The sequence below is a fragment of the Oncorhynchus tshawytscha genome, linkage group LG10, assembly GCF_018296145.1.
Source record: "Oncorhynchus tshawytscha isolate Ot180627B linkage group LG10, Otsh_v2.0, whole genome shotgun sequence".
In the NCBI taxonomy this organism is placed as follows: domain Eukaryota; kingdom Metazoa; phylum Chordata; class Actinopteri; order Salmoniformes; family Salmonidae; genus Oncorhynchus; species Oncorhynchus tshawytscha.
This window is the reverse complement of record NC_056438.1, coordinates 49,832,948-49,856,519: the sequence shown is the minus strand read 5'-3', so window position 1 is coordinate 49,856,519 and position 23,572 is coordinate 49,832,948. Positions and strand designations below refer to the sequence as shown.

Sequence of the window (23,572 nt, the reverse complement as noted above, 5' to 3'; positions counted from 1 at the left end):
TTGTAGAATAAAAACAGTATGAAATAACACATATAGAATAATGTAGTAACCAAAAAAGTGCTAAACAAATCAAAATACATTTTATATTTGAGATTCATCCTTTGCCTTGATGACAACTTCTCACACTCTTGGCATTCTTGCAACCAGTTTCATGAGGTAGTCACCTGGAATGCATTTCAGTTAACAGGTGTGCCTTGTTAAAAGTTCATTTGTGGAATTTCTTTCCTTCTTAATGTGTTTGAGCCAGTCAGTTGTGTTGTGACAAGGTAGGGGTGGTATACAGAAGATCAGTGGTGGAAAAAGTACTAAATTGTCATACTTGATTAAAAGTAAAGATACCTTAATAGAAAATGACTCAAGTAAAAGTGAAAGTCACCCAGTAAAATACTACTTAAGTAAAAGTCTAAAAGTATTTGGTATTAAATATACTTAAGTATAAAAAGTAAATGTAATTGCTAAAATGTACTTAAGTATTAAAAGTAATTTCCTATATTAAGCAAACTAGAAGACACAATGTTCTTGTTTTTTTATTCAGGATAGCCAGGGGAACACTCCAACACTCAGACATAATTTACAAACTAAGCATTTAGCTCCCGAGTGGCACATCAGTCTAAGGCACTGCATCTCAGTGCTAGAGGCATCACAACTGACCCTGGTTCGATCCTGGGCTGTATCATATATATATATACAGTACTGTATATGTGTGATGTGTAAATGAAAGAGGGATGAGGTGGGAAGGGAAAAGCAGACAGACATATGAATGGACAGACTGGGACAAGGGGGAGTATGGAGGGAGAAAGAGAGTGAGGGGATAGAGAAACAAAATGTGTGTGTGGGAGTCATCTTTCATAATGAATCATTCTTCATCCTCAATATGCCAAAGTAATGAGGGCTTTTTGACTCATAGTATAATGGTGACCTTTGGTTCGAAACATTGTCATAACGCACTTTGGAGAGAATTGTTTAAATTAAATTGAAATTGTTTCAATTTTTTAAAATTCAACCCATGATTCAACAAAACATAGACAACATAGACAACAAAACATAGACAACATAGACAACAAAACATAGGCAACATAGACAACATAGACAACATAGACAACAAAACATAGACAACATAGACAACAAAACATAGGCAACATAGACAACAAAACATAGACAACATAGACAACAAAACATAGACAACATAGACAACAAAACATAGACAACATAGACAACAAAACATAGACAACATAGACAACAAAACATAGGCAACATAGACAACAAAACATAGGCTTAGGGTTTCAAGCTTTAGTTGATTTCAAATGGAATCTACAAGTTAATAAAAACAAATTGGGGATTCTCGTCTCCATCTAAACCAAAAATCTAAGTTAAAGAATATGACTACATCAAATCAAACTGTATTTAAAGTGCATTTAAAGTTTTATTTGATTTAGTCCTATTCTTTAACTTAGATATTTGGTTGAAATGGAGAAGTGAATCCATATAAATGATTAATTTGTAGACAAACTGGAATTAAAGCCAGACTCAGTGGCACAGATGGAACTATCCAAGCAGGAGATACATCTCCTTTAAATATTGATATTTGGTTGCGCCGACAAATAAACACAATTCAATATCGCTTTTGCAATACAGTAAATAGCCTATTAGCTTGTCGAAAAGTTAACAAATGACATGCTGGATTCATGTCTCCATTTGAACCAAAAATGAAAGTTAAAGAAGAAGATTAAGCCATTGGCTCAGATGGAACTAATCCAAGCAGTAGATACATCTCCTTTAAAATGTTGATATTTGGTTGTGTTGTCAACCAAACACAATTTAACATGACTTTTGTAATACAGTGCATAGGCTAAAGTTAAGAATATCTTTCAAACTTGTGACAGTATTTATTCAACTATAAAATTAGTCAAATTTCCACATTTTGAGGTTACTGTAACAATACATGTATTTTGATGTAATCATAGAAAGCATGCATGTTCAAGGTAACAGGTCTGTGGAGATCTCCACAATTGCTCTAATAATCTGTGCAGAATCTCGAACGGCATTGATCACTTGACAATGTACTTTAATAATCTTAGTTGCAATCCAGGTCATTTGGTTGTACTATTAGATATAGCACAGTGACAACACATTAAGTTGTTCTATACAGTGAGGGGGGAAAGTATTTGATCCCCTGCTGATTTTGTACGTTTGCCCACTGACAAAGAAATGATCAGTCTATAATTTTAATGGTAGGTTTATTTGAACAGTGAGAGACAGAATAACAACAAAAAAATCCAGAAAAACGCATGTCAAAAATGCTATAAATTGATGTGCATTTTAATGAGGGAAATAAGCATTTGACCCCCTCTAAATCAGAAAGATTTCTGGCTCCCAGGTGTCTATTATGCAGGTAACGAGCTGAGATTAGGAGCACACTCTTAAAGGGAGTGCTCCTAATCTCAGTTTGTTACCTGTATAAAAGATACCTGTCCACAGAAGCAATCAATCAATCAGATTCCAAACTCTCCACCATGGCCAAGAACAAAGAGCTCTCCAAGGATGTCAGGGACAAGACCTACACAAGGCTGGAATGGGCTACAAGACCATCGCCAAGCAGCTTGGTGAGAAGGTGACAACAGTTGGTGTGATTATTCGCAAATGGAAGAAACACAAAAGAACTGTCAATCTCCCTCGGCCTGGGGCTCCATGCAAGATCTCACGTCGTGGAGTTGCAATGATCATGAGAACGGTGAGGAATCAGCCCAGAACTACACGCGAGGATCTTGTCAATGATCTCAATGCAGCTGGGACCATAGTCACCAAGAAGACAATTGGTCACACTACGCCGTGAAGGACTGAAATCCTGCAGGTCCCCCTGCTCAAGAAAGCACATATACATGCCCGTCTGAAGTTTGCCAATGAACTTCTGAATGATTCAGAGGACGACTGGGTGAAAGTGTTGTGGTCAGATGAGACCAAAATGGAGCTCTTTGGCATCAACTCAACTCGCCGTGTTTGGAGGAGGAGGAATACTGCCTATGACCCCAAGAACACCATCCCCACCGTCAAACATGGAGGTGGAAACATTATGCTTTGGGGGTGTTTTTCTGCTAAGGGGACAGGACAACTTCACTGCATCAAAGGGACAATGGACGGGGCCATGTACAGTCAAATCTTGGGTCTCCTTCCCTCAGCCAGGACATTGAAAATGGGTCGTGGATGGGTATTCCAGCATGACAATGACCCAAAACACACGGCCAAGGCAACAAAGGAGTGGCTCAAGAAGAAGCACATTATGGTCCTGGAGTGTCCTAGCCAGTCTCCAGACCTTAATCCCATAGAAAATCTGTGGAGGGAGCTGAAGGTTCGAGTTGCCAAACGTCAGCCTCGAAACCTTAATGACTTGGAGAAGATCTGCAAAGGAGTGGGACAAAATCCCTCCTGAGATGTGTGCAAACCTGGTGGCCAACTGCAAGAAATGTCTGACCTCGGTGATTGCCAACAAGGGTTTTGCCACCAAGTACTAAGTCATGTTTTGCAGAGGGGTCAAATACTTATTTCCCTCATTAAAATGCAAATCAATTTATAACATTTTTGACATGCGTTTTTCTGGATTTTTTTGTTATTCTGTCTCTCACTGTTCAATTAAACCTACCATTAAAATTATAGACTGATCATTTCTTTGTCAGTGGGCAAATGTACAAAATCAGCAGGGGATCAAATACTTTTTTCCCTCGCTGTATATATGAACAAAATATCTGACATTGTATTCCCATTTGAACTATGTTGTGCTTTTAGATGGTTGAAAGCGCAGTGGTAACACATTTCAGTGACTTCTGAACCAAAAGTCAGACATAGATCTTCCATTGGAATTTGGTTGCACCTTTTAGATGGTTGAAAGTGATAGCTAACACATTTGGAATTGAACAAACTTTTGGCTGCATTTCTGAATGGGTGAAAATAGGTTGGTATCTCATTGGTCAAGGTATCAACCAAATATTACCCAATTATTCACGTTGAAATGACGTGGTGTGTCCAGTGTCTGCCTGCCTTGTGTCTGAGCCCTAAAACCCACTGGTGTTCTACTTGTTCTTGTATATTTACCCAGGGTAGCCGGGGGCCATCGGAGTGAGCAGGGCCTTCTCGTTTCCACAGGGGTCCAGTCTGCTTGGCGCTGGTCTGCGTCTGGTGGGGGTTGGGAGGCACACGGAACTACCAGAGGGGGACACAGAAAGGTCAATGGTCACCACAGGGTCATAGAGGGGAGGAAGGAAGGACCCTTAGGCACAGATCTAGGGTCAGATCCACCTCCTCAAATTAGGCCAAATAACCATTGGAGTGGGAATGTAAAACTGGCCTTAGATTAGTGTCTAGAGAACAATGACAAACAGCAGAGCAACATGCTGGTCTCTGGACAACCAGGATGCTTTATCTAACCATCATATATCCAGGTTAGCCTCATTGAGGTAAAGTCTATTTTCCAAGAGACCTGAATGTAGCCCACTATGGTAAGATATTTACTATTACAGAAATATTTCCATGTATGTATATATCCATAAATTGTATGGATATCGATATCTGTTCATGTACATGTGTAATACATATCAACTTGATCACTACATGGACTATATAAGAGAGTGAGAGAGTGCTCCAATGTAAGCAGCTGTGCCATAATGAAATATATTTCCCCCATACATTCCTGAGTACTCCCTCTACAATACCCTATATCCATATTAATAATACCTCCAATATTATTTATTAATGTTGTCTCTCCTTCTGGAATGGGAATACACCATATAAACAAATCCCTTAGGGATTCATCATGGGGGCATCTGGCAATCTCTATGACTAAGTAAATGATAAAAATATTTTCCGTAAATAAAATAAAGGTTGTCATGGCTACGACCGACTGTGTGAGTGGTATACAGTAGATTAAATTATGTCCATACACATGATGCAAAACACTGTCTGATGCAGAATGACATAACAATGTTGACCTCGACAGATGCATACTTCCATAATTGATTTTTATTCATTATTCACATCCTGTCAAATACACATTGCCTAAGATGGTTAAAAGTGAGATGTGGGGGGATTGGGTTCAGCATATTACTCAGATTGCATGGCTATGAATTATACACGTTTTAACATCTCTGGTGAAACAAATGCACCAGGCATGCACACCTCAGTAAATGTGTTTCTGACTATAGTGAAGGGTGTTTCATATATGCGTGCTGGAAGGTGTGAATCCTTCTGAAACAACACCTTTACACATTTTAAGTTATGTGGCATACCACGAAACCCCAAATAATCATTCCCCAACACAATATTCCACTAACCTGACTGTAAACCTTATTTTCGATCGATGTGATTTTCCCCAGGTATAACTAATTCATAACACTTCTATTTCACAAGAAGAAGAAATTCAACTGAATAAAAAAAGTGTTAACTTGACCTAGATAGTTTTTGTGTATGTATTGATATGTAGGCTGTAGAAAATGTTGTTCGTGGGGCGACGCACAATTGGCCTAGCGTCGTCCGGGTTTGGCCGGTAGGGAAATCCTTGTCTCATCGCGCACCAGCGACTCCTGTGGCGGGCCGGGCGCAGTGCGCGCTAACCAAGGTTGCCAGGTGCACGGTGTTTCCTCCGACACATTGGTGCGGCTGGCTTCCGGGTTGGATGGCGCTGTGTTAAGAAGCAGTGCGGCTTGGTTGGGTTGTGTATCGGAGGACGCATGACTTTCAACCTTCGTCTCTCCCGAGCCACGAAATTGGGGAGAAAAAGGGGGAACATTTCTTTTTAAATTAAAAAATAAATAATTATACAACATTTTCCAAATGAATCAAACCTCAAAACCGAAGTTGTCTCGATTACATATGACTTCACACCCCAGACTTAATACTTGGTGGAAGAACCTTTGACAGCCATTACAGCTGTGAATATTTTTGAATAAGCTTCTACCAACAACAACTCTTAGGGCAACATGTATCCATTATTATTGTCAAGATTGCTCAAGCTCAGTAAATTTGGTTGGGAGTCATTGATGGATAGCAATATTCAAACCTTGTCTGTGACTTTAGAGCAGATTTAAATCCGGACTGAGACTTGACCATTCAGGAACACTGCTATTCTGGTGTGTCTTTGGCATTACAATGTGTGTAACTGTCCCGCTGAAAAATAAAACTGTATCCCAGGGTTATGTATTCAGAAGACTGAGGCAGGGTTTAATCTAACTTTTTAGCTTGGCTTTGCTCCTTTCATATCTTTTTATGATCCTGACAAACTCTCCAGTCCCGGCTGGTGACAAGCATACCCAGAACATGATGCTGCCACCACAATACTTGAAAATATCCTATTTTAGGACAGCCGTATCCTATTAAGAGCAATTTGTGATACCATTGCTTCCTGTAATGCTAGCGACCTCCATTTCGCTACAGCCCCCAGACAAAAGGCTAATTAACAAAAAGCCTTTAGTTAATTAACAAAGTCAGTTAATTACCCATTTCCTACAGACATGAACACTGTGTTTGAACTAAAACACAATAAATGGGAAATTATAGCTACATGAAAGACTCTCTCATCTGGCCATGATGGCTACCTCAGGAACATACGATTCTTTATAAATATTTGATTGTGTTGCGTCCCTTAAGGCCTCACTCACGCACACACGCATGTACGCACGCACACACACACACATACACACACACACACACACACACATACACACACACACACACACACACACACACACACACACACACACACACACACACACACACACACACACACACACACACACACACACACACACACACACACACACACACACACACACACACACACACACACACACACACACACACACACACACACACACACACACACACACACACACACACACACACACACACACACACACACACACACACACACACACACACACACACACACACACACACACACACACACACACACACACACACACACACACACACACACACACACACACACACACACACACACACAGAGATACCCTCTCCTAACCATTAGCCTGTCCACTGGGCCTTATCTGAGTGGTATTTACACTTATCACACAGCCCACTGTTAGACGCTCCACGCTCAAAATGAGTTTCACCCGAGGTCAACCCCAACAACACCAGGAACACACCACCAGTATCCTGAAATAATCCACCATCCACCCAGGGCAGATAGCTACTGTAGCTCTCCTACTACAATATAGGGAGAAACAGCCCTGCAACACATGTACACATGAAAGCCCCTCTCTTCAGTGATAGATGCCAATCTACAGGCCATTTAAGCAGCAGTCTACTCTACCAGACCTGGGTTCAAATACTATTTCATAGTTTGCTCTAGCCTGCTGGGTGTGCCAGATTGGCGGGATTTGCAATTTTGGGACTATTCTATTGGTTCATTAAGTCATGCAAACTCAAATAGGCAGAAATAGTATTTGAACCCAGGTCTTGTCTACTCTACCCAGCCTAGCTGTAGCTCAGGCTGGTCACAAGGAAGAGCTGTCGATTTTGGACGTTTGAAAAGGTCCCAAGGACATAGATATTGGCCTTTGTAGGCGCTCACCCCCACCCCCCCACACACACTATTTTTTAGCAAGCAGGAAGAGTACTTGTTGACAATTAATGGAAACATTACAGTATTTTTTATTATTTTGTTTTAAACCTTCCCCAAATGGCCCTAACCTTAACCACTCTGAATTAATACATAAACGTACCCCTGTTTTAACTGTTTTAACCCTGTAACCATCTGGAATTAACCCTGTAACCATCTGGAATTAACCCTGTAACCATGTGGAATTAACCCTGTAACCATGTGGAATTAACCCTGTATTCATGTGGAATTAACCCTGTATCCATGTGGAATTAACCCTGTAACCATGTGGAATTAACCCTGTAACCATGTGGAATTAACCCTGTAACCATGTGGAATTAACCCTGTAACCATGTAGAATTAACCCTGTAACCATGTGGAATTAACCCTGTAACCATGTGGAATTAACCCTGTAACCATGTGGAATTAACCCTGTAACCATGTGGAATTAACCCTGTAACCATGTGGAATTAACCCTGTATCCATGTGGAATTAACCCTGTAACCATGTGGAATTAACCCTGTAACCATGTGGAATTAACCCTGTAACCATGTGGAATTAACCCTGTATCCACGCAGAATTAATGGGTCAAAAATCAACGTTCATCCAATTATGGCAAAGTGAAACCATGACATCAGGTTGTGTAGCTAGGTAGAACTGTAAATCTAACTGGGAAGAAAATAAAAGCTCTCTAACAACCCAACCATTTAGCGGCTTCATTGATTAGGCTGCAACAAGGTTTAAACGCTCTGTTTACATGTTATAATAGTCCCTGATTACGGTGGCAACTGATAGCAGGCGCTAATTTAGCGACGCGCCGGCGTAAAAGTGTTTAATTAAGACTTGAAACAAAAGCACGGGGAAGAGTAATTAACCCACCTGGTTGGTTGGCACAAAGTCCAGGCCAGCCTCTGGCATGCCCAGGAACATGGTCTCACTGTTGTACTGCAAACACACAGACAACACAACAACACAGTTACAATGTTGTTCACTTCATTTTGGGTATATGAGTAGGAGAGTTAGAGAGGGAGATATAGAGGCAGGGCGAGAGAAAGAGAGAATGAAAGAGAGATAGAGATGAAGAGAGAGAGAAAGAGAGATAGAGACTAATAGAGAGAAATAGAGGGGTGGAGGAAGTGGGAGGAAAAGAGAACATTATATTAGCTATGAAAACTGATGTTTTCCTGCTGTTGTCTTCCCTTTGAAGTCCTCATCCTTATCGACTTGAGATGTCAGCGATTTGAAGCAATTAGCACACTAGTAATTACAAGCCACAAAGGGAAGGCTTTTATGAAATCCTTTCATGTGCAATCTGTTATAAAACAGAAAAGGCCCTGTGTCTGTCTGTCTGTCCACGCTGCATCTCCACTTACACTACACTGCTTTGAGTTAGTGAATCACCAAACACACACACACACACACACACAACTGGAGAGCGCAAAATACAAGAGCACTGTGTTTCTGTGATTCAGTGCATATTGTCCAGTATGAATTCATTCAGTCTAACCAAGGTGTTGGCAGTGCTCCAGTTTGCATTTACATACTGCATTGTCCTTCATTTCCCTCTATCCCCTTCTCTCTTAACATCTGGGATCTCTTAGTTAAGGCTGACTTCTGACACGTTATTAGACGACTCGCCAAACAAATAAGCTCTTTCTCTTTTGATGTCAGTATGTATTCGTGAAATGGGTCTGTAGTAGAGAACTGTTTTGAATCCCCAGCCCAGAGTGTTTAACTAGTTCTCTCTCCCGTTATCCTAAGTGTGTTTTAGCAGAGTCAATGATGAAGGAGTCGTGAAGGACCAGCTGTATGGGAAACCTGGGAAATTAACGTGTTTTGCTACAACTCCACTCAGTGTTAAAGTAGATCTTAACTGTGCCTGACCACAAATGGCTTCCAACAGACTGCTATTTAAAGAAATAAACCACAGGGAATATCACCTGAAAGGGATTAGTTCATATCAGAATTGGATACAAGATACAGAGTTGTGATTGGTTCTAGGACAGGTTTAACATGAGCTGATTGGACGAAGAACTCTGTCTGTCTCAACCTCAGCAGTAGCATACTTCTCTAACCATCCCATTCACCTGTTCTACAAGGGACCACACTGTGCGTACAAGAAGCTACCTTTAGAAAAAGAACAAGAAAAAAGTGAAACCCATCCACGCAGGTAGACACTGGACAAACGACTGTTTTCCATTTGCCAGCTGTCACACCGATGCAAATGAGCGATCGGATGACAAAATTAACAAAAAGCCAAAACAGGGTGTCATGGCTGACCTCTTGTAACCCGATTCCCCTCTATCTCTCCACACAGTTTAGACTGGAGCGTCTGTCTGGCAGTCCAAGGAAAGGGGAGTCATAGGGTTAGGAACACAGACACTAATTTCTCAGAATGAACCCACTCCTTTGCATTATGAATGATTACATGGAACAGCTGCATGTGTCCATGGAACATGAAACAGACTCGCAACAGCAGCACTGGAAAAACAATCTATACTGAGCATAAAAAGTGTGGGTCCTATTTTTCATGAACTGAAATAAAAGATCCCAGAAATGTTTCATCCGCACAAAAATAGTATTTCTCTCAAATTTTGTGCACAAATTTGTTTACATCCCTGTTAGTTAGCATTTCTCCTTTGCCAAGATGATCCATCCACCTGACAGGGGTGAAATATCAAGAAGCTGATTAAACAGAATGATCATTACACAAGTGCACCTTGTGCTGGGGACAATAAAAGGCCACTCTAAAATGTGCAGTTTTGTCACACAGCACAATGCCACAGATGTCTCAAGTTTTGAGGGAGTGTGCAATTGACATGCTGACTGCAGGAATGTCCAACAGAGCTGTTGCCAGATCATTTAATGTTAATTTCTCTACCATAAGCCGCCTAGAATTTGGCAGTACATCCAACCAGCCTCACAACCGAAGACCACGTGTAAACATGCCAGCCCAGGACCTCCACATCTGGCTTCTTCATCTGCAGGATCGTCTGAGACCAGCCAACCGCACAGCTGATGAAACTGAGGAGTATTTCTGTCTGTAATAAAGCTCTTTTGTGAGGAAAAACTCAAACTCTGATTGGCTGGGCCTGGCTCCCCAGTGGGTGGACCTGGCTCCCAAGTGGGTGGGCCTATGTCCCCCCCAGACCCACCCATGGCTGAGCCCATGCCCAGTCATGTGAAATTCATAGATTAGGACCTAACGAATTTATTTAAATGGACTGATTTCCTTCGATGAAATACAACTCGGTAAAATCTTTGAAATTGTTGCATGTTGCGTTTATATTCTTGTTCAGTGTATATAAGTTGTGTGAGACTTGACTCTCTCGCAGAGTATAACATGTGCTCAGAGTGTTCTCAACAAAAGTTTTTTTTCTCTCTCTCTCTCTCTCTTTCTCTGACATTCTCTCCCTCTCTCTCCCTCTCACTCCCTCCTCTTCTTCCATAAAGTTACATAAGGATGGAAGTGAAGTGTAAACTGTAGAGCACTGCCAACATAAACACCCAAGCTAATAAACCAATACATTGACATGCTGTGAGACCACACAAACACACGGGGAGCGCTACTTTTGTTAGCCTTAGTGACTTACACCACTGTTAGATAAACCCCAGATGTGTTCTGCTGTTCACAAATAGGCCAACAGCAATGTAACGCTAATAAGTAGGGCATATACAGTTGAAGTCAAAAGTTTACATACACCTTAGCCAAATACATTTCAACTCAGTTTTTCACAATTCCTGACATTTAATTCTAGTAAAACATTCCCTGTTTTAGGTCAGTTAGGATCACCACTTTATATTAAGAATGTGAAATGTCAGAATAATAGTAGAGAGAATGATTTATTTCAGCTTTTATTTCTTTCATCACATTCCCAGTGGGTCAGAAGTAAACATGCACTCAATTACTATTTGGTAGCATTGCCTTTAAATTGTTTAACTTGGGTCAAACGTTTTGGGTAGCCTTCCACAACCTTCCCACAATAAATTGGGTGAATTTTGTCCCATTCCTCCTGACAGAGCTGGTGTAACTGACATTTTCTATGGATTTGAGGTCAGAGCTTTGTGATGGCCAGTCCAATACCTTGACTTTGTTGTCCTTAAGCCATTTTGCCACAACTTTGGAAGTATGCTTGGGGTCAGTGTCCATTTGGATGACCCATTTGCGACCAAGCTTTAACTTCCTGACTGATGTTGCTTCAATATATCCACCTAATTTTCCTCCCTCATGAAGCCATCTATTTTGTGAAGTGCACCTGTCCCTCCTGCAGCAAAACACCCCCACAACATGATGCTGCCACCCCCGTGCTTCATGTTTGGGATGGTGTTCTTTGGCTTGCAAGCCACCCCCTTTTTCCTCCAAACATAACTATGGTCATTATGGCCAAACAGTTATATTTTTGTTTCGTCTGACCAAAAAGTACAATCTTTGTCCCCATGTGCAGTTGAAAACCGTAGTCTTGCTTTTTTATGGCGGTTTTGGAGCAGTGGCTTCTTCCCTGCTGAGCGGCCATTCAGGTTATGTCCATATAGGACTTGTTTTACTGTGGATATAGATACTTTTGTACCTGTTTCCTCCAGCATCTTCACAAGGTCCTTTGCTGTTGTTCTGGGATTGATTTGTACTTTTCACACCAAAATACATTAATCTCTAGGAGACAGAACACGTCTCCTTCCTGAGTGGTATGACGGCTGCGTGGTCCCATGGTGTTTATACTTGCGTACTATTGTTTGTACAGATGAACGCGGTACCTTCAGCCGTTTGGAAATGTTTCCCAAGGATGAACCAGACTTGTGGAAGTTTACAATTTTTTTCAGAGGTCTTGTCTGATTTCTTTTGATTTTCCCATGATGTCAAGCAAAGAGGCACTGAGTTTGAAGGTAGGCCTTGAAATACATCCACAGGTACACCTCCAATTGACTCAAATTATGTCAATTAGCCTATCAAAAGCTTCTAAAGCCATGATATCATTTGGAATTTTCCAAGCTGTTTAAAGGTACAGTCAACTTAATGGATGTGAACGTCTGACCAACTGGAATTGTGATACAGTGAATTATAAGTGAAATAATCTGCCTGTAAACAAATGTTCAAAAAATTACTTGTGTCATGCACAAAGTAGATGTCCTAACCAACTTGCCAAAACTATAGTTTGTTAACAAGAAATTTGTGGAGTGGTTTAAAAACGAGTTTTAATGTCTCCAACCTAAGTGTATGTAAACTTCTGACTTCAACTATATAACCCCTGACCTCTACGACAATTGGCAATATCTCATCCTGCCCATTGACTCAGATAAACCAATAGATGCTCTTTGCTGTCAACTCTAAAGAGCTTCCATTGGGTTGCAGTAGGATATGATGGATAGTGTCGGTGCATGATACAGTAAACCATTGTTTAGCTCAGGAGCCGTGTTCCTCCCAACACTAATAGTCAGTCAATCAAAGTGGTCATAGTCGCTTCAGTGTCTCCTTTCACAGCCTCTTTGCAAGATACCGTGTTAAACGATGTTGCACCGTGGGTGTGGCATCTTCGTCATCAATCTACAGTTATCTCAAATATAAAGTAAACATTGTAAAAGACAAACTAGAGACTAACCCAAGCAGAGTAGACTAGACTACGCCATTGAGCGAGGCGAGAGAAACCATCTGATCTGAATGCATTTCTTTTGAGCATTTGGGTCATTACTGTGATGTTTATAGCCCCTGACAGCTCTTGTAGATTCTAGTTTTTATTGGATGCCGTATATTGACCCCTTTGTCAAATTGGCTTTATCCATTTGCTTTTTCTGGCGCACGATGATATGTGCCGAACTGACAGATCTCCTGCTCGCTGATACATACTGTAATGAAATAGAGCGAGTTCTATTTTCTGCCTCTGCACCTGTGCTCTTTCCTTTATTGCCTGGTTGTACTCGATAGGCTCCTGTGACGCAGATGGGCACGGGGTAATCTCTTTTATCGTTAAAGTCGTTTTGGTCATGGAGGTGTGGAGGAGAAAAGTGTCTGATTAAATGTAGTGACAACCACAGAAGAGAGTTTCGTATCATGGAAGCTACGCTAACTCGCTAGTTCGCTAACCCTCTTTTTCAGTTTCGGCAAACAGACTGATACAGACGACATACTGTCCCCTGTCTAGAATATCATTGACATAGTCAGGGAGAAAAAGAGTGAGAGAGAAAAGAGAAAAAAAAAGTGGATATTGTGGTGATTGTCATTTTCTTTCCATCTTACGTGTTAAGATGTGAATCAAACAGCGGAACCTATTTCACTCTTCATCAGTTTTGCTCTGAGAAGCCGGAGAAGAGGAAAATAAAACCAAATCATGAGAAGATCCTGTATTCTGAGAGCTTTTGTGTGGCAACTAAAGGCTTATCTTATAATAAAACATGTCCCTATATGCAGTGGATAGCAATGCAGTTCTCCTGCTAGGGCTGTGTCAGTCATTCAACTGTTGATGACGGTAATTGGCAGGCCAAATGACCGCGGTCTCCCTCATAACCGTTCGACTAGCAACAAAACTATTTACATGTTTTATTTGTTTAGATGCACATTTTCTCCTCTCCTCCACTCCTGACTGCGTGTGCTGCCATAGAAATAGAATGGATAGAAGGGGCGTCCCCATTCAAGTCAACGATGGCATAGTGGGTGGACTGGCGGTCATTGCGAGTGTACCTATATGAGCAAAGCAGGAAGTAAAAGCAAGAAGTAAAAGCAGGAAGTGTGACATCAATCTGTGCTGTGATTTGTTGATTCAACTCAACTGACATGACAAAAAAAATCTGTTATCGCAGAAACTGACTCAACCGCACGAATGCCTGGGTCGTCCCTTCTTCGGTCAGCGGTTTTAAAACAAATGGTTATTTCATTTTAATGACGGTCTCCATCCAAAACCGTCAGGTGCACAGTTATACAGTAATTGTGCCAGCCCTAGTGATGACACCCAAAGCTTGTGAAAATTAGACCTGGAGGTCAACATTATCTCGAAAACCCTTTATTTTGCTTTATGCACACATATCTTTATATATCAAATATATTATCTTAGTGTCTTGACATACTATTGCAGCATGCAAGCATTTTTCCCCCAAAATAAAGATCCTATTCAGATCACCAATACTTTCCATTCAACACTGCAAATGTGTGTGGTTTATCTCTCTGTCACTCTAACATCACAGTGGGCTCGATCTGATAGTGTTTCATTTCTACTATCACATTGTGGCTGTGTGGGGAGTGCTGTTGATATCAGGTAGGCCTACCCTATGAGGAGCATGGCTGGTTTTGTTGTCAAACCAAATTACACACACTTTCTCTGTGGATAAACCCTAGTCTGAATAACAAGCAGCTAGCTAAGTGGGTCAGGGTCGCCAGAGAGAGAGAGAGAGAGAGAGAGAGAGGAGCGGAGGGGGTAGGGGAGGAGAGGGGTCAGAGGGAGACAGAGGGAGAAAGAGGGGAGGAATTGAGAAGGAGATGGAAGGCATAGAGAGAGAGGAATAAGGAGTAGAGTGGGAAATTAAAGAGGAACGGGAAGAGAGGGAGAAAAAAATAGGCAGAGAGGAATAGAGAGAGGACCCCGGTAGAGTGAAAAAGAAAGAGAAAGAGGGGGGATGAAAAAAGAGAGAGGGGCGGAGGACGTAGAGAGAGAGAGAGAGAGAGAGAGTAAAATGGGGAAGGAGTGTTGTATCTCTGTTTCTGCTCCCCAGTATTCAATATCAAGAGTGGCAGTCATCTTGGACTCCAAATCACAGCCCTGATGAACAACCTTTGTCTGTGGAGCATTACATCTCCAAGTGATTTCTTTTTCCACTTCTCTCTCTCCCTCTCTCTCTCCCTTCTTTTTTTCCAAATGGCAATTTGGTGAGTGCCTGGAGCAGGGCTGAGTGTGTCTTCTTCTATGTCCCAGCACTGTAATGTATGACTGTAACGGTCAGGCCGAGCCCTGCTGTGGCTCATATCACTGGGTAGAGGAGAGAGGGGGGGAGTAGGGACTCAGGCCTATATAAATCATAGCCTGCTTCTGATTGAATTGGTAGCGTTTCCCTCTCTCTGGCACCGCCTCGTAAAGACAAGAGTGAGCGGTGTAAGGCGCTGTGTTTCATAGTGGTAAAAATACGAGTCTCTGTGGAGTTCGTTAAAATGACAGAGGATAAGGGGGTTTTAATGGCGAAAACGATAACGATGTTTAGTGTAATCAAAACATTCTGATGATTTAACGCCAGAGGTTTGAGCTATGCCCTCGCACTTCAAGTCAGGATATGAAGCCTTCCTTTTCATCTGGGAAGAAGAAAATGTGGTTTTTATAGCGCCTTCATTTCATGAATGTTTTTCAGACCGTGCATAATCTAAGATAAATATTTGATTTGCTTGTTTGCTCTTGTAACTACAACACATTTATTTCCTATTTTACTGTTATAAACGCTGTAGTGTGAAGAACCACACTGTGCAGCGTGTTTAGAACAAGGTAAAGTTGATCAGTCTATCTCAGGATGCTACAGCTGATAGGTAGGTCAGGTTATTTCTAGCTCAACAAGTGTTTGTTGCGTGTTCTACTTTGAAGTGGTGGGGATGGTTTCTGTGCTACTTTATGCCATGGTACAACGTGCAGCAGTATGACAACAGAAAAGAACATGCTTGCGCTCGCAGACACAACCAAAAACAACTCAACAATTATATTTAATCACTCACAGTATGATGACACACAAGGCATGTTATATGTAACCACACAAACCTATTTATATGGTATACGCACTGCATTCAACTACACATCGCAAACACACAATCACTACTTTGTACAATGACAAAGAACAAATGTAAACCCATGGGACCTGATAACAGACTAGTAACTGAGCTGTCATTTCAGCCATTGTGTCCCCCCCCAACATAACCCTGTGTCAAAGTCCCATTATGTGAATCTAAAATCTAACCTCCAGACCAATTAATTCAGATGTTGGGCGAATCTTTCTCTTGGCAGAACGCCTTGCGCAATGCCTCATTAAAACATGAATCGGCATCCTTTCCAATTTAGACGCTCTCTCTCTTTCTCTCTTTCTCTCTTTCTCTCTTTCTCTCGCTTCACCTGTTGTCACACCTGATTAATGCCAAACAGGTAAAATGCTTATTAGATCATTAATGAGCAGTTTATAAGTCCCCAAATAGAACAAACTAGGCCTGGACGGACCCTACATTTCATCTACTCAATTCTAAAAAGTAAATAATTCCACCATCTGTTATGAATATCAAAACTCACTCTACGAGTCTTGTTCAGTCATTAAGCTTTTAATCAGGAAATCACCATGGGACAATTAGGGAAGCATCTCCACCAGAATCAAGTGACTAATGCATCATTAAACCTGAGACCATATTGACAGACAGAGGCTGTTATGTATAATCTACTGTATGTCTGTTGGAATAATCATAAATGAAGAAGGATTGGGATACTCTAATAGAGAACCCGTGTTACATGGAGAGTGTTCTGTAACCTGTTCTATTAACTCATACGTCTAGAATGACATTGTATGCTGTAGTGCTCAGATTTCCCTTCACTAAGGGGTCGAGCCCGAACCATGAAAAACAGCCACCGATCCATTATTCCTCCTCCGCCAAACTTTACAGCTGGCACTATGCATCGGGGGCAGGTAGCATTGTCCTGGCAGTCCGTCAGACTGATGGTGAAGCCTAATTCATCACTCCAGAGAACGCGTTTCCACTGCTCCAGAGTCCAATGGTGGCAAGCTTTACACCACTGCAGTCGACGCTTGGAATTTTGTGCGACTGCTCGGCCATGGAAACCCATTTCATGAAGCTCTCGATGAACAGTTCTTGTGCTAACGTTGCTTCCAGAGGCAGTTTGGAACTCGGTAGTGTGTGTTGCAACAGAGGACAGGCGATTAATACGCGCTTCGTGCTTCAGCACTCGGCGGTCCCGCTCTGTGAGCTTGCGTGGCCTACCAATTCGCGGCTGAGCCGTTGTTGCTCCTAGACGTTTCCATTTCACAATATCAGTACTTACAGTTGACAGGGGAAACTCTAGCAGGGCAAAAATTTGGCGAACTGACTTATTGGAAAGGTGGCACCCATGATAGTGCCACGTTGAAAGTCACTGAGAGCTTCAGTAAGGCTATTCTACTGCCAATGTTTGTCTATGGAAATTGCATGGCTGTGTGCTCGATTTTATACACCTGTCAGCAATAGGTGTGGCTGAAATAACCGAATCTTTGTATATATGGTGTATGTGTCACTTCGACAAAGACATAATACTAGAGCGAATATGGGGCTCTCTGCTACAGGAAGTGACATAATTCCAAAAGGATACAGAAGGATATGAGACTTCATCATTGATGTTGCTGCTAGCAGCTATTCTTGAAGACAATTTAACTTGTGATGATCTTCATGTGTGGTTCAGCCTAATCTACTTTAGTGAACTGACTTATTATAAGTCAGTTAAAGGGCAAAAAGTATAGCTAAGTATAGCTAAAGGGCAAAAAGTTAAATCTAATACCTCAGCTGCAATGAAGCCTTGGCTAGCTAGTACCGCCATATTAGCTAGAGTATGACTAGTCCCTATCGCTAAGCATGAACTGAATCACACCTCTACTAGTGGCTCATTTACATACACACTCGGTGGACAGTTTATTAGGTACACCACCCCGTTCACGACAATTGTTCACACCTACAGACAGTGAGTCACGTGGCCATGGCTTGCTTTATAAAGCAGGCAGCCGGGCATCGTGGCATTCAGTTACTGTTTAATTGAACATTAGAATTGGCAAAACGATTGACCTAAGAGACTTTGAGCGTGGTATGATCATCGGTGCCGGGCCCGCCGGTTCCAGTACCTCAGAAACGCCCGGCCCCCTGGGCTTTTCACGCACGACAGTATTGAGGGTTTCCCGAGAATGGTGCGACAAAAAAAAAACATCCAGTCAGCGGCAGTTCTGTGGGCGAAAACAGCTTGTTGATGAGAGGTCGACGGAGAATGGCAAGAATCGCGCAAGCTAGCAGTCGGGCCACAAACAGGCAAATAATGGCGCAGTACAACAGTGGTGTGCAGAATAGCATCTCGGAACACACAACTCGTCGGTCCTTGTCAAGGATGGGCTATTGTAGCAGACGACCACATCGGGTTCCACTCCTATCAGCTAAAAACGAGAAGAAGCGGAGCCAGTACGCACGCGATCACCAACACCGGACAGTTGAGGAGTGGAAAAACAGTGCCTGTAGCATGACAGCGAGTTCAGACCTCAACCCACCAGAGCATCTTTGGGATGAGATGGAACGGGCTGTTCACAGCATGAATGTACCACCGTCTATTCTGCAGCTACTGCGTGAAGCCATCGCGTTCAGCATGGACCAACATCCCTGTGGAACGTTTCTGACACCTTGTAGAATGCCCTGGAGAATTCACGCTGTTCTGGAGGCAAGGGGGGGGGGGCGGCCCAGTACTAGATGGGTGTACCTAATAAACTGGCCGGTGAGTGTAGGATGAGATTAACATATAGATAGGTACAATATAAACAGGAACAGACACAGATGTGATGAGACTCATTGGCGCTGTCAGACCGCGAGGAAGACAAACCCAGAGAGAGTCCTATGCGTCTGGGATAGCGTCGGCTACAACCACAGAACTGTGCTACGATAGGCTAGATAGCTAGACTCAACGCTAAATATACTTTGATGTATAGCCGTCGAACTACTCAATTTAAACTGTATCCCAATCATTTTCAACACAGAGAACTGCCATAAGGAAGGTGGCATACACACGGAGCACCATGGCATTCCATGGCATTAGGGACAACGATGCTAAACTAGTGTAATTATATAACAATGAATAATACACGTCATTTAGCAGCCGCATTTATCCAAACTGGCCTTATATGTCTAGGGGCAATTTCATCCATAACATTTGACTCCTAGTCTCAAATAGACCAAGAATTTGAGTATTACACCTAATCGCTCCCTACACCTCAGGACCCGCCACTTCAGTATAGTAACCAGACTCCTTTGTTTGCACAGGGTTCTCCCTTTTTAACCTGGGTTTAATTACAATAGTGCAGCTGTTGCTGGTTTACACAGTGGGTAATATATCTGCCATGTCACCCTGCCTCCACGGCGCCTGCTGTTTGCGCAGGACAGAGTGCTTTACTCACGCTACAGCCATAGTACCTGTTACCATGGCGACTGTCCAGTACAGTACAGACTGTACAGACTGACTGTGCCTGTGGGAGTAGGGCGAAATAGCACCTCTGAGGTCAGTTTTGTGTTTTGGAGACTAAGGGTTGGGGTTAGGATATGGTGGAAAGTGCGCTGGTCCTAGATCAGTGCCGAAAGACAACTTTAGACCGATGTGTGTCTGTGTGGGACAGGACAGACATGAGCAGGGAACAGGCATTGTTGTTACTATGGGAACAAGACGGACAGTGTTAAAAGGATGCAAGGCAGGTGTTATCATCAGATAGCACAGAGACCATAGCACCAGGAGTTTCCTGAGCACATAATATACAGTGCATTCGGAAAATATTCAGACGTCTTGACTTTTCCACTTTTTTTTTTTACGTTACAGCCTTATTCTAAAATGTATTAAATATTTTTTTCCTTTGTTCAATCTACAGACAATACCCCATAATGACAAAGCTAAAACAGGTTTTTAGATTTTTTTTTATACATTTAGTAAACTTACACTTTACACAAGTATTCAGACCCTTTGCTATGAGACTCTAAATTGAGCTCAGGTGCATCCTGTTTCCATTGATCATCCTTGACATGTTTCTACAACTTCATTGGACTCCACCAGACAGAAGCCACCCCTCAGTAAAATGCACATGACAGAGCACTTGGAGTTTGCCAAAAGGCACCTACAGGACTCAAACCATGAGAAACAAGATTCTCTGGTCTGATGAAACCAAGATTGTACTCTTTGGCCTGAATCCCAAGCGTCACGTCTGGAGGAAGCCTGGCACCATCCCTACGGTGAAGCATGGTGGTGACAGCATCATGTTGTTGGGATGTTTTTCAGCGGCAGGGACTGAGAGACTAGTCAGGATCGAGGGAAAGATGAACGGAGCAAAGTACAGAGTGATCCTTGATGAAAACAACCCTAAGCACACAGACAAGACAACGCATGAGTGGCTTCGGGACAAGTCTCTGAATGTCCTTGAGTGGCCCAGCCAGAGCCCGGACTTGAACCCAATGGAACATATCTGGAGACCTGAAAATAGCTGTGCGGCGACACTCCCCATCCAACCTGACAGAGCTTGAGAGGATCTGCAGAGAAGAATGGGAGAAACTCCCCAAATACAGGTGTGCCAAGCTTGTAGCTTCATACCCAAGAAGAGTCGAGGATGTAATCGCTGCCAAAGGTGCTTCAACAAAGTACTGAGTAAAGGGTCTGAATACTTATGTAAATGTGATATTTTGTTTTTTTTATTTGTAATACATTTTCACAAATGTCTAAAAACCTGTTTTTGCTTTTTGATTATGGGGTTAATGTGTGTAGATTTATGAGGGGAAAAAACAATTTAATCAGTTTTAGAATAAAGCTGTAACGTAACAAAATGTGGAAAAAGTCAAGGGGTCTGAATACTTTCCGAATGCACTGTATTCTCTAGTCTGGAACAGACAAGGGAAAACTCCAGGCCTTGGTGAATAACCTATATAGTAGATATGGGCAGGGCACAGACCTGGGTCGGTACATGTCATTTTGAGTCAGGAAAGGAATATTTCACCGGTAAATATGATTATCGTTTAAACCCCAAAATATGATTTTCCCTCCACATTTTGTAACATTTAGAATGCCCCTCAACCAAAAGCAAAAACCTATAAGCAGTCCCATATGAAAAGTTTTAAAAAGATTTAATAGACAGCGAGGGAGAGTCCTTTACTAATGCATGGCTATGCATCTTTTCTTATGAGAGATTATTTTGTGTAGGGTAAGCCTGGTTAGGAAGAATTTTCAGGGTCTGGTCTAACACTCCATACTAAACCACTGAGAGTCTCTGACTGATGCAAAACTAAATTGGATATGACTCAGCTGGTTTGCTAGTGGAATGCCCTTGATGTTAGTCCTCTCGCTCAGTTTCCTCCGATTTCCTTCTCTTCTCATGATAATATGCATTATGTTACTGTACATATTATTCTCAAATCATATCCTGTGTTATATTGCCTAGGCACTGCATATAAATGCTTGCTTATTTGATTATGGCTGTAAATTGATATTGATGATGATGCCGGTAACATAATGCACAGAGAATATGACAGCCCAGTAAACTGATTAGGCTACCATACGTTTTTACCAGGTAACTATTACTGAATAATACAAATCTGTCGAGCAAGGCGCTTAACCCTAATTTCTCCTGTAAGTCACTCTGGATAAGAGCTTCAGATATATTACTCAAATGTAAATGTAGAGGATATGGCAACCCAGTAAACGGATTACCTTACTTTTTTCCCGGGTATCTAACTACTGCATAATAGTACGATAACAACCAGTTATACAGTGGTGCCACAGTAGGTGCCACAAAAATGTCTACCAATATATCAAAAAACATAGGTCTTCTAGTGTTTAAAACTGAAGTGCAAGGGCGTGCGTCGCTTCAGAGCAGCAAAGTCGACCATGAGCTCTGAATTACTGCAGTTTCCCTCAAAGTCAAACATGCAATTACTCTCTCAACCACTGCTATTCTGGCTCGATGGTAAGTTCAAATACAGCTGTTCTTAGGCCACATACTGTATATAGTAGACTGAAAACACGCAGAGAAAAGACTAGAGGGAATTACAACGGCGTAGAATCGAGGAGGATAAGGGTACAGATATAGGGCTAGAGGTCAAACCCACCTCTTGACCTATTTAATGTGTACGTGGGAAGGCCATTTATAAATGATCATTCGTTATAAATAGCGGACCGCTCTATCTGTCTCTGTGGCTTGTAGGTGGATACGAGAACTGCTCTGCTCTGCAGTTTAATCTGTAATAGTAGCCTATCAAGACCTTATAGATTTACTGCATCCAAAGCTATCTGCTGTTGTTGGTATTGGGCTATTTGATAACAGTGGGCGGTGATATTTTCATTTAACTAGGCAAGTCAGTTAGGAACAATTTCTTATTTTCAATGACGGCCTAGGAACAGTGGGTTACCTGCTTTATTCAGGGACAGAACGACAGATTTCTACCTGGTCAGCTCGGGGATTCAATCTTGCAACCTTTCGGTTACTAGTCCAACGCTCTAACCACTAGACTACCTGCCCCCCGAATATGCTTATAGCATCAGAGTTGTCGATGGTACTATAGAATGACAGCAATGGGCTATGTTCCAAATGATGATGATGATAATGATGCCACCCAGAACCCCACCCAAGATACAGTAAGCAATAAGGTCCACCTGCCTGAGTCATGAAACAAGATCTGACCTCCACATGCATGCACACAAACAGGTACGCACGCACAAAGGTCCTAAGATCAGTGAAGCCTGTACAGGCATCAAAAGGTGGACAGGTGCCACTTAAACACTTGGGTATAAAGGGCTGTGAGTGGGCAGCAGAGCCAAAAGGCCTTGGAGCAGGTGGAGGAGTCAGCGGAGGAAGGTCACACACTCACACACACACTGAGACACACCACCCTTCACAGGACAATGGGAGACACACTATTGTTAAGGGTTTGCTCGCACGCACACACCAAACACACACGCACACATACGCCCACAAAGAACATTACACAAAGGATTATCCAGGCACACAAAACAAAGAGCAATTTGACAGAAAAAAACACTAGCTAAGACAGTCATTATCTAAGAAGAAAGAAGATGCATAAATCATGGTTATGACAGGCAGTCTAAACACATGAAAGGAGCCAATAATGGTCACTGTAGTCGTCAATAATGGTAATACCATAATAAAGAAAATCTTACCATTTCTCCAAAAGCTCCAAAACCACAACAACTCACTCGATCCATCAACTACGAAAAAACGAGGGGGGGGGATTCT

The 23,572-nt window shown here is 42.1% G+C and overlaps 1 protein-coding gene across 3 annotated transcripts in view; it reads right to left on the bottom strand.

Moving 5' to 3' along the window:
* The window catches only part of LOC112260390 (thymocyte selection-associated high mobility group box protein TOX-like), a 58,834-nt gene that overhangs the window by 25,930 nt on the left and 9,332 nt on the right, over positions 1-23,572 (bottom strand). For 2 of the 3 annotated variants that reach the window (XM_042328689.1, XM_042328688.1), the window contains exons 2-3: positions 8,486-8,551; positions 4,087-4,194 (exon numbers count right to left, since the gene is read on the bottom strand). In XM_042328689.1, the coding sequence (XP_042184623.1) occupies positions 4,087-4,194; positions 8,486-8,551 (174 nt within the window). The remainder of the gene's footprint in view (positions 1-4,086; positions 4,195-8,485; positions 8,552-23,572) is intronic. The other variant, XM_042328690.1, reaches the window with a different exon arrangement.